At 39.6% G+C, this 12,237-nt stretch overlaps 1 protein-coding gene across 1 annotated transcript in view; it reads right to left on the bottom strand.

The window, feature by feature from the left end:
* Window positions 1-9,362: 9,362 nt before the first annotated feature.
* The window catches only part of ITGAE (integrin subunit alpha E), a 54,676-nt gene continuing 51,801 nt past the window's right edge, over window positions 9,363-12,237 (bottom strand). The window contains exons 30-31 of the mRNA XM_061176868.1: window positions 10,642-10,752; window positions 9,363-9,683 (exon numbers count right to left, since the gene is read on the bottom strand). Coding sequence (XP_061032851.1) covers window positions 9,588-9,683; window positions 10,642-10,752 — 207 coding nt within the window. The 3' untranslated portion in view covers window positions 9,363-9,587. The remainder of the gene's footprint in view (window positions 9,684-10,641; window positions 10,753-12,237) is intronic.

Below are 12,237 nucleotides of genomic sequence, written 5' to 3'. Positions count from 1 at the left end.
AAAATGGATTAGAGACCTAAATGTAAGACCGGACACTATAAAACTCTTAGAGGAAAACATAGGAAGAACACTCTTTGATGTAAATCACAGCAAGATCTTTTTTGATCCACCTCCTAGAGTAATGGAAATAAAAACAAAAATAAACAAATGGGACCTAATGAAACTTCAAAGCTTTTGCACAGCAAAGGAAACTACAAACAAGACGAAAAGACAACCCTCAGAATGGGAGAAAATATTTGCAAATGAATCAACGGACAAAGGATTAATCTCCAAAATATATAAACAGCTCATGCAGCTCAATATTAAAAAAACAAACAACCCAATCCAAAAATGGGCAGAAGACCTAAATAGACATTTCTCCAAAGAAGACATACAGATGGCCAAGAAGCACATGAAAAGCTGCTCAACATCACTAATTATTAGAGAAATGCAAATCAAAACTACAATGAGGTATCACCTCACACCAGTTAGAATAGGCATCATCAGAAAATCTACAAACAACAAATGCTGGAGAGGGTGTAGAGAAAAGGGAACCCTTTTGCACTGTTGGTGGGAATGTAAATTGATACAGCCACTATGGAGAACAGTATGGAGGGTCCTTAAAAAACTAAAAATAGAATTACCATATGATCCAGCAATCCCACCACTGGGCATATACCCAGAGAAAACCATAATTCAAAAAGACACACCTACCCCAGTGTTCACTGCAGCACTATTTACAATAGCCAGGTCACAGAAGCAACCTAAATGCCCATCGACAGATGAATGGATAAAGAAGATGTGGTACATATATACAATGGAATATTACTCAGCCATAAAAAGGAACGAAATTGGGTCATTTGTTGAGATGTGGATGGATCTAGAGACTGTCATACCGAGTGATGTAAGTCAGAAAGAGAAAAATAAATATCGTATATTAACGCATATATGTGGAACCTAGAAAAATGGTACAGATGAACCGGTTTGCAGGGCAGAAATTGAGACACAGATGTAGAGAACAAACGGATGGACACCAACGGGGGAAAGCAGTGGGGGGTGGGGGTGGGGGTGTGATGAATTGGGAGATTGGGATTGACATGTATACACTGATGTGTATAAAACTGATGACTAATAAGAACCTGCTGTATAAAAAAAAAATAAAATTAAATTTAAAATTTAAAAAAAATTTGAAGAAAATGTTGATAGATTCACATAAGTGAATATATCTATAATAGATTCAAATGAAAAATAAAAGAAAACTGCAATGCATGGAAATATTATTTTAGGAAAGATTTATATAGCTATGACAGTAAGCCTTCCTATTCAGGAACTTGGTGTGGCCTGCCATATGTGCAGATCTTATTTTGTGTCCTTCAGTAAGATTTCACATTTCTTTTATTTAGGTTCTTTAACATTTTGTTAAGTTTAAAATAGTGTGTATTATAAGCGGTATATTTTCCCCTGTCCATTTCTAACTGGCTACTACTCATATTAAAAACAAAAACAATAAGAAAAACATAAACAAAACCCAACTTATCAGTTTGTGTCTTATGTAACTTTATAACTTCTTATAAATTCTTATACCACTTTATAAATTCTCTTTTTAATTCTAGTAATCTTTTACTAGATTCTCATGGGTTTTTGAGACCTCTACAATTACAGACAAATTATGCTTTTCTAATATTACAAAATTATTTCATACCCTTATCTATTTCATCAGACTGGATCTCGACAAACAATGAATCACATTATTAAGAGTCAGTATCTCCTGTGCCTGATTTTAAGGAAACAGCCTCAGAAATTTGCCATTTAGCATGATATTTGCTAAAAATTTTTGGTAAATGTCTTTATCATTATGCAATAACTTCCTTCCCTTCCTAACCTACTTAGAAGTTTTATTAGGAAAAGTTGCTAAGTGTTATCAGATCCCTTCGTAGCATTTTTCATATAACCTAATTGTTTTTCTCCTTTAATTTGCTGTTGTAAAAAATTCAAGTTTTGTTTTAATTCAGACTTCATCTTTAATACTTGACAATGAGACTGCCCTAAGACCAGAAAGTGCCAGATGCCATCCAGGAGCGACTGGAAGGACACTACATAATGCCTCTCTTTGTCCTGATTAATGTTTTGGACACTGAATTCTGCTTTTTCAAATATGAAAATTGCCACCCCTCCTTCATTTTTGTTTGCATTTTCCCAATATCTTTGTCTATTTATTTTTCAAATTGCTTGTTATCTTGTTTTACAAGTGTTTCTTCAAATAATACACATTTGAATCTGACTTTTCAGCCCATCTGACAGTCTCTGTCTCCTGAGTTCATTCACGCTTAGGGAAGTAATTAATGTATTTGGTTTTATTCCTTCCATCTTAAATACAATCTCACTTTCCTTCTTCTTACTTTTGTTGCTGAATTAGCCATTTTTCGTCCCTGTCATTTTTTCCTGTTCCTTTTTCCTCCCTGTCATTCCTCTGTTTGCCTTTCTTTCCAGTCAATTTTGAAGTCCTACTGTGCTTTAAAGATCAGCTCATGCCTACATATTCCTGAGTCATCTTCAAATATATATATTCTATCAAAAGAAAATAATAATGTTATACAATATGTGGGGGCTTCCCTAGTGGCGCAGTGGTTAAGAATCTGCCTGCAAATGCAGGGGACACGGGTTCGAGCCCTGGTCCGGGAAGATCCCACATGCCGGGGAGCAACTAAGCCCGTGCGCCACAACTACTGAGCCTGCGCTCTAGAGCCCACGTGCCACAACTACTGAAGCTCACGCTCCTAGAGCCCGTGCTCGGCAACAAGAGAAGCCACCGCAATGAGAGTCCCGCACACCACAACGAAGAGTAGCCCCCGCTCGCCACAACTAGAGAAAGCCCATGCACAGCAACGAAGACCCAATGCAGCCAAAATTAAATTAATTAATTTAAAAAAATGTTATACAACATGTATTTTTATACTATATGTATTTTTAACACACGTGCACCAAGCATCTATAGCTGCTCACACCTCCCTCAACCCCAAACAGGATAGAAGCTTTAGTTCTAGGTTACTGTTAAGTTTTTCTTTAAAGGATGACTCTTCTATTTCAAAAGTCCCTACTTAGCATTTATATGACAAAGTCCTAGTCACATTATTATTATCTATTTAACTTTAATAATACATATATTGCAAGGTTCGTTGCTCCCATTATTCCTCTCCTTTTTGTCTTTCCCTATCTTGGGATTTCTGTTCTGAACCAACTGTCATTTGATAGAGTATTTCCCCAAGTGTTGTCCTCAGATAAGTACATGGACAGAATACTTTTTAAACGCCTGCACTTCTGAAAATGTTTATTTTGCCCTGACGAATGGTATCTTTTCCTGGTTGTTAATTTTGGGGCCTTAGTCTTCTTCCCTCAGGATTCTACAAATGTGGCTCCAGGAATTTAACTGCTAGTGTTGCTGATAAAAAAAGTCTGAAGCTAATTGATTCTCTTTCCATTGCAAATAAATAATCTGTTCTTTGGGTCTCAAAACTTTAAGATTCGTCCTTATCCTTGGACTTCAGGAATTTCACCAACATGTGTCTACACATATATTCTTATGTTAATCCTGCCTGGGAGTCAGAAAGACAATTACTTCTCTACTTATTTCTTTTCTACCTCCAGACTCCTTTATTTCATGTTATGACTTCTGGATCTGTCTTTTGAATTTATCTCTAGATAATTCTATTCTACATTGTCGGGTATATCTTGAGCTTCCAGATGTGACTCAAGAAGTATCATAATCATAATCTTTACCTATTTAATTTTTTAATCAAAAATTAAATTTGTTGTATATGAAAGCTGTTAAGAGTAAATCCTAAGTGTTCTCATCACAAGAAAAAATTTTTTTTTCTATTTCTTTAATTTTGTATCTACAGGAGATAATGGATGTTCACTAAATTTACTGTGGTCATCACTTCATGATGCATGTAAGTCAAGTCATTATGTTGTACACCTTAAACTTACACAGTGCTGGATGCCAGTTATATCTCAGTAAAACTGGAAGAAAAAAATTAAATTTGTTCTGATTGCAAAAAAAAAAAAAATCATTCCATTTCATGGGAAAATACACGGTCTTGCCGATATTAAAAAAAAAAAAAAAGGAAAGTAAAGCTACAATTATATACCCATTAAGCAAACAAAGTAAAAACAGAGATCCCAGGCTCGTTCATGCTGCTGATAACCACGTAATGTGGTTCAATCTTTCTGGAAAGCTATTTGGCATTGAAGGGCAATTACCAAAATGTGTTTAAGTCCACTTCTGGAAAAAGCTTTACAAAGTGTAATGACCTACACAAATTTAAGTTACTGATTTCCCCAAACACACATTAACCCAAGGTGTTGCCTTTCCCTATCCCCCCAAACCTGCATTCAGCAGCAGCATTTTGTCTCTGACACTGCTCCTTGAAAATGGTCATAAATTATCACAAATGGTAGAAGTTATGATCCTGTTTATGTAAAACACACACAAAACAAAACCCAAAAACCCAGGTACTTGTATATGTACATATGTGACTATTTACAAAAGCACCAAATATGGTCTGGAAGGATACATGCTAAGCCAGCTGACCTCAGCTTCTAAGGAGGGGCACAGGATGGGGCAAGGTTGTGACTAAAGCACATTTTCACTTTTCACTCTGATCTCACTCTGAGAGTGTATCTACGTATTACTTACATACTTTTCAAAACGTCCTTCCACTAATCAAAATAAAGTCAACTGGAGTTGGGAATTGTCTATTTAGGTGCATCCAGCTACCTCCTGAACTCTTGATATTTGAACAACTGCCCTTCCTGAAGTGATTAAGAGTCCCTTGATTCCATTTACTAGAGCTGTTCTTAAAGTAATGGTAAAATTCTGGCACTATTGCAAGGTTATAATTAGGGCTAGGAGACCCCAAAATACCTACAGCCTGATCTTAACCAAATATCCCTCCTTGTATGGATATTACAGAAAATGTGCACAGACTAATATACTAGTACAGATAATTTTAGACTGCTGGGCTTGGCTGAATGGAATGCTCCTTTCTCAATGTCTAATTAGGCCTAAATAGTTTGACCAATTTAGATATTCACATCTGCTTATTTCATCCCTCCAACAATCAAATTCAAAGTTCAGATGTTATCATGAGAGAGAAAGGTTATTTGAATCAGCACTCACTAGCCTGTAGCAGGGGAGATGAAAACAAGAGAAACCACAGGGGCACTTTCCCCCATGCTAGTGTGCAGCTGGCCCCATCTTAGTCCTTTTCTGGCCGGGACACTGGCCCTGTGACATGACCCACTGTCCTTGGATCTATGCAAGCTTTGGCATGTCCTGTTCCCAGGCAGAGGAGGGTGAACAGGAAATGGGAAAGGTCTGGCACTAGACGGGCATCTTTTAGAAGGAAGACAAGGCTTTGGCCCAAGCCACAGCACATGAATTTATACAGTGTAACCATGTCTCCATTTAAGTCTCTTCCTCCTCACAGACTGGTCCCTTACGAAGCCTCCTGACTACAATGACATTGGTCTAACCCAATCAGATCAGCCCAGCTCAGTCAGTCAATAGCTTACAGATGGTCAATATAAGTCTTGGCTGTTACAATCGAAGTGGGATCTTATTTGCTATAAAAAAAAGTATAAAAGCAGGGACTAAAAGTCACCTATAATAATGAAAACTTGGACACAACTCCTGAGCCCACCAACAGGGAAACACCTAAGCAAACTTACTTCTTTCTTTTCCTTCAAAGGCACACCTCAGAGATATTGCAAGTTCGTTTCCAGACCACCACAATGAAGCAAATATCATGATAAAGCAAGTCATACAAATCTTTGGTTTCCCAGTACATATAAAAGTTATGTTTACACTATACTGTAGTCTATTAAGTGTGTCATAGCATTATGTCTAACAGAACAATGTACATACCTTAATTTAAAAATAAAAAACAAAAAAATTACAATAGTAACATCAAAGATCACAGATCACCATAACAAATGTAATAAAAGTTTGAAATATTTCAGAAATTACCAAAAACGTGACAGAGACACGAAGTGAGCAAATGCTGTTGGAAAAATGGTGCTGACAGACTTGTTCAACACAGGGCTGCCACCAACCATCAGTTTGTAAAAAATGCAGTACCTGCAAAACCCAATAAAGGAAAGTGCAATAAAACAACATGTGTCTGTAAATAAGATACATTAATAAATGTAGCAGCACTGAAAAACAGAGAATGGTATAATAAAGGGACCAACATATAAAGGAATTCCTGAAACAAATAAAGCAGACGGATTCTGATCAACAGAAAAGCTGATCATGCCAGACAGGCAAGATAAAGGGCTCCATGAGAAGTGGACGGGACCCCAACCAAGCCCCAGTGACCGCCCAGAGGCAGAGTGGCAGGGAGTGGGACCGAGGGCAGGCTGTGAGGCAGGCAGAGGGCATGCAAAGCTCCCATGAAAGTCAGGCCCAGGGATAACTGCTCAGAGCCCCACAAGTTCCAGCCAAAGACGTAAGGATGAGAAAAAGTATATCAGAAAGACTCCAAATTACCATTATGTGCAGATAGGATTTTGAAATCAACAGAAAAGCTATTAAAAAACCGAGTCCAGTAAGATGGCAGATAAGATAAATATTCAAAACAACCAATACAAACTCTATATAATCAGGGGGAAAAAAGGTATTTTTCAGAGTAGCAGTAAAAAATATAAAAATGTAAATGCAAAATATAATACAGCTGGAAATTAAAATCTTTGTAAATTAAGACCTCTCTGAAGAAAATTACAAATCTTGTTGCAGGGTGTTTTAAAAAATCTCAGCAAGTGGAGAAATGCCATACTTCTTTTTTTTCCTTTTTCTTTTTTTGATGGCTAAGAAGTGGGTTTATTTAGAGAGAAACACACTCCCCAGACAGAGTGGGGGCCGTCTCAGAAGGCAGGAGGCCAGAAATGTCATATTTCTAAGTAAGAAGATAATACTATAAAGATAATGATTCTCCCCAACTTAATCTGTACATTTAAATTAAAACCCCAAAAGGTTTCTTTTGGGATTCTGAAAAACTGATACTATGAATTACCTGAAAAAACACAATCAATAATTAAAAAAAAAATAAGAATGAAAATGACCTATCAGATAATCAAAATTTACTGCAAGGTTAAAAAGAAGGCTGATATCAAAAACAGAACACCATTTCCACACTGATCAGATTAGCAAAACAGTTAAAATTTGATGATGCCCAGTGGTGGCAAGGGCACAGAGTGGCACTTACATATATTCTAAGTGGGACTGCAAACTGGTAAACTTTTTTGGAGGTCAAGTCACATCATATGTTGAAATATTTTATGTTTTAAAAAATTTTTAATTTAATTTAATTTATTTTTGTTTCTAGAAGCTGCACCACGCGGCACGTGGGATCTTAGTTCCCTGACCAGGGATCAAACCTAAGCTCCCTGCACTGGAAGCGCAGAGTCTTAACGACTGGACCACCAGGGACGTCCCATGTATCGAAATTTTAAATGCACATAACCTTTGAGTCAGTAATTGTGCTGAGAACTTACCCATCACTATACTTGAAAAGTGTGCCAGGATACCTGTTTAAAGATGTTCATCGCACCTTTTCTTTGTAATAAAAAAAGAAATGGAAATAACCTAAATACCCACCTGTGGGGACTTCACAAGTAAACTCCGACACATCCACATATAACATAGTATATTATGGAGCTGTTAAAAAGAACAGGGTAGATCTGCAGGTGCTGCTAGTGAAAGACTTTTCTAAGGTCTATGAGATGAAACAGCAAGGGGTGGAACACTGCAAACAATTCAATCTCACTGAAAACGTTTATACTGGTATGCATAGGAATATTTTGAAGGAATATCTGAAAAACCATTAACAGTGGTTGCTTTTGGAAAGAGACATTAGAGGTGGGAGAGGAGAGGGAGACTGCCTTTTCATTTTTTAGATCCCTTTCTGCTGTTTTGAACTTTTTATTTGCATAATGCTAAAAACTGTGGTTCCTTCCATTGTGGTACTGGCACAGGAACAAACAGATCAATGAAACAAAACTAGATTTCCACTAGTGTGTGTGTGTGTGTGTGTGTGTGTGTATACACACTAGTATATATATTCTAATATATATTTGAATAAATGATAAACTGTTATTCATCTGGAAATAATAATATAGTTAGACTTTAGGTCATCAAGAAAACAGAAACTGGGATTTCCCAGGTGGCACAGTGGTTAAGAATCCGCCTGCCAACGCAGGGGACATGGGTTTAAGCCCTGGTCCAGGAAGATCCCAGATGCTGCGGAGCAACTAAGCCCGTGCACCACAACTACTGAGCCTGCGCTCTAGAGCCCGCGAGCCATAACTACTGAGCCGACATGCCACAACTGCTGAGGCCCGTGTGCCTAGAGCCCGGGCTCTGCAATAAGAGAGGCCACTGCAATGAGAGGCCCGTGCACCGCAACTAGGATCAGCCCGCGCTCGCCACAACTAGACAAAGCCTGCGCACAGCAACGAAGACCCAACGCAGCCAAAAAAAATAAAGAAAGAAAATAAAATAAAAAAGAAAATCAGTTATGCATCCGGGGAAAAAAAAACAACTCAGGTTAAATTCCCTAATTCACACCTTATACCCACATAAATTTTAGAAAAAAATCAAAATTTAGAAGAAATAACAATGAAAGCACCTGAATTAGATAAAGAAGACCAAGGGATCAGAGGGATTACTTTCTACATTATATACGTCTGCACTGTTTAATTGTTTGCAATGACTTTTATTACCCAGGAAAACAAAGACTGTCCCACTGCAGGTTTGGGAGTGGGGAGATACGGTCAAGTTTTAACAGCATGGAGCATACAAATAAAATAAAATCAGATACGAAGAGCGAAGCCAGCCTGTAAGTAGGCCCTAATCTTGATTCCACCTCCTCCTGCGGATGAGCGAGCGCTCTCTCACTGAGGCACGATGGTCCCCTGAGCAACTCACTCAGCAGGAAGCCAGGCGACGATCGGCACAGGATGTTAAGTAGACACTACAAAACAAAGTCCTGGCCTTCTCCTCTCCCCCCTTGTTCCTGTTTTGGTGACCTCCGTTTTTCCACTTTTTACATTTGTCCTGGGGGTGCTTTTTTGTGGCCTCATTTGAAATAATAGGCCACATCTTAGGATCTGAAAGTGCCAAACTAGGAGCTGCTTTCGACCACTGTCCCCCAAGCTATACTTCGTGGAACACTATTTTGGAAGATGTTAACAGAAACAGCAGGAAAAAAGCTCTCTTAGGCAAATAAGGCTGGGAAATGCTGTATAACTGCATAACCTCCTCTTGCGGGGGCGGGGGGGGGAATCACAAAGTATATTATATTTGCATATTAAAGGCACATCTGTAAAGAAAACAGTTTTATTTAATACCAAATGTCTCCCAAGTTTCATTTTTGCACAATGCACAGACACTTTGGGGACAATGTATGGTTAAAAAACAACATTCCACAAAACAATGTGCTAGATTCTGCTCTCGATCATCCTAAAGGAAAAGTAATCCACAGGACACCAAGTCTCTAGAAGTCTCCAGGACTGGTTGGTACTCTCTCCCAATGGATGAGGAAGCTGGTCTAATTTTCTTCTTCCAGTAGATTCTCTGATTTCAGCTGGGCCTTCCTTATTCTCTCCAAGTTCAGTTGTTGGTATTTTCTTTTAAAAAAGCCACACTAAAACAAAGGGAGGGAAGCCCAATTACAGGCCTAACCTAACCATCTGTTTTAGAAAACCATCTACCTGGTTGTTGCCAAAATAGCCCCCATGCTCCTCTGCTTCCTCTGAATCTCTCCTGATAATCCAATCCTTCAAGACCCATCTTAAATACTGCCTTTCCACAAGCCTTTCCTGTGCTCAGTCCCCAGTCAGAAGTGATTTTCCACTTTCCTCTGAACCCCCAGAGCACTTTAACATTTTTAACTTAACTAATTCTGCAAAGTACTACAGTTTCAGCTGTACTGGGTCATATATCTATGTAAAAGTACTCAGCCTACTGGGCTGAGGGTAGAAAGAGATCAAGTACAGCCTCCTACACATCAAGAAACTCACAACCTAGTGAGAAGAGAAATAACTGGAATATAGTGTGACGACTACCCCTTGGAAGGGTTTCTAGAGGGGAGCTCAAAGGAAAAGCATAAAGCTCAGCTCAGAGGACTCAGGAATCTCTGGGCTGAGTTTTAAGGGAAGAGTGAGAGCAAGTCAAAAAGAAGGAAAGGGCTTACGGGTGTAGAGAGCCTAACTGCTAACACAGAGACACGAACCTATTTAGTTCAGTGTGTTGAGAAAAAAGCAAGACTTAAGGGTGGAGAAAGTAGAGGCCAGAGTGGAAGGTCTTGAATAGCAGTGAAAGAGTCTCAACATCAAAACAGGGGAAGGAAAGGAAAGGACTTAAATAGGGGAACGACAATCAGGTTTGTTTTAGGAAAACATCTCTGTACTCCAATTCTTCAATTAGATCTTTATCTTCTTCAGACAGAAACTGTCTTACTCATTTGCCTCAACAGGCGCGTAGTTGAAGGAAGAGGGGAAGGTGGTCACGAGGCCAGGGAAGCTGCTCTAGGTCAGGGGCTGGCTGTCCTAAGGAGGACTGTGCCCAACACCAGAACCTTTATGAACATGAGTGGAACCGACCTTGACTAGGATGACTATAATCACGATCAAAACCAGAAGGCCACCAACACTGCTTTTAATAATGAGAGACAGAGAATACGCCTCCTCATCTTTCAGGAAGATGACAGTGATCTGGAACAAAACAAAGAGATCATCCAATAAGTCAGGTAAGGCAAAATGAGAAAAAAATTTCACGTTATTTTAAGGAGCAAAACGTGAGAACTTGGCAACATACAGTGTATTGATCAAAACTGATGACAGGGGACTTCCCTGGTGGTGCAGTGGTTAAGAATCCGCCTGCCAATGCAGGGGACACAGGTTCAAGCCCTGGTCCAGGAAGATCCCACATGCCGCGGAGCAACTAAGCCCATGCGCCACAACTACTGAGCCCACATGCCACAACTACTGAAGCCTGCGCGCCTAGAGCCTGTGCTCTGCAACAAGAGAAGCCACCGCAATGAGAAGCCCGTGCAATGCAACGAAGAGTAGCCCCCGCTCGCCGCAACTAGAGAAAGCCCACACGCAGCAACGAAGACCCAACGCAGCCAAAAGTAAATTAAATAAATAAATAAATAAATAAATAAATAAAAATACTGATGGAATTTTAAAAAAAGTGTACACACCAATGGTTTTTAGTATATATACATTAAAAAAACTGATGACAGTAAAGCAAAAAGCTAAACATTTCCTGATGCAGCATCTAAAATTATCTGATGAGATTTCTGGTTTCTGCTTCCACATGTAAGGAGCTTGGAAGTCACCACTCCATGCTAACAAGTAAAAAGCTGAACAAACTGAAAAATCAACAATTTTTGGATCCCTAAGACAGCAGAGGCCACAAGGCAAATTGCTGCCCCCAAGAGCGGAGGGAGAGACAGAGAGACTGACACAGAGAGCAGAGGCTCACCAGCACCAGGGAAGGAAAACCTGAACTGCAACTGATGGGCTGCTGGAAGCGCAGTGCTGACAACCCTGGGGCTTACAAACTCCAGGAAACCCAGTCGCGGGGCTGAGGTTTTCTCCAGGAGCTTGACCAGGTTCCCACAGTAAATACTGGAGAAAAAACCCTTCATGCTTCCAGCAGGGGGAGGGGAAGAGGAACCATTCTGAAATAAGCCAGAGAACTCTCATCTTAACAAGGCCTGTCCTCAGGGGAAACTAGTTAACTAGCCTAACCTGCTGGGTAATATCAGAGCCTAACTGTCCTGGGGGAAGGGAAGTACCCAACTCAAGCCCACTCTAGCCATCCTGTCCCACCTAATGGGGTTGAAAAAGACTGAGAAACAGGGGTGAAGTTCGCAGTCCAGAGGCACAGGCTCATTAAAAGACTGAGGCCTAATCACAGAACGACAGCACACTGCCTCTCCCCAACACCTCACCACATTCATGAAGGTCCGTCTACAGCAGTTCCTTTTACCTGGTACAGCGTGTCCAGCTACCAAGAGAAAATTACCAGGCATACCAAAAAGCAAAAAAACACAACTTGAAGAGACAGAGCAAGCATCAGAACCAGACACGGCGAGAATGTTGGAATTATCAGACCAGGAATTTAAAACAACCATGATGAATATGCTAAGGGCTCTAATGGTTAGAGCAGTCAGCACGCATGAACAAAGA

The sequence above is a fragment of the Eubalaena glacialis genome, chromosome 19 (genome assembly GCF_028564815.1).
Source record: "Eubalaena glacialis isolate mEubGla1 chromosome 19, mEubGla1.1.hap2.+ XY, whole genome shotgun sequence".
Taxonomy (NCBI): domain Eukaryota; kingdom Metazoa; phylum Chordata; class Mammalia; order Artiodactyla; family Balaenidae; genus Eubalaena; species Eubalaena glacialis.
Note: the sequence above shows the minus strand (reverse complement) of the source record. Positions and strands in the feature narration are given on the sequence as shown.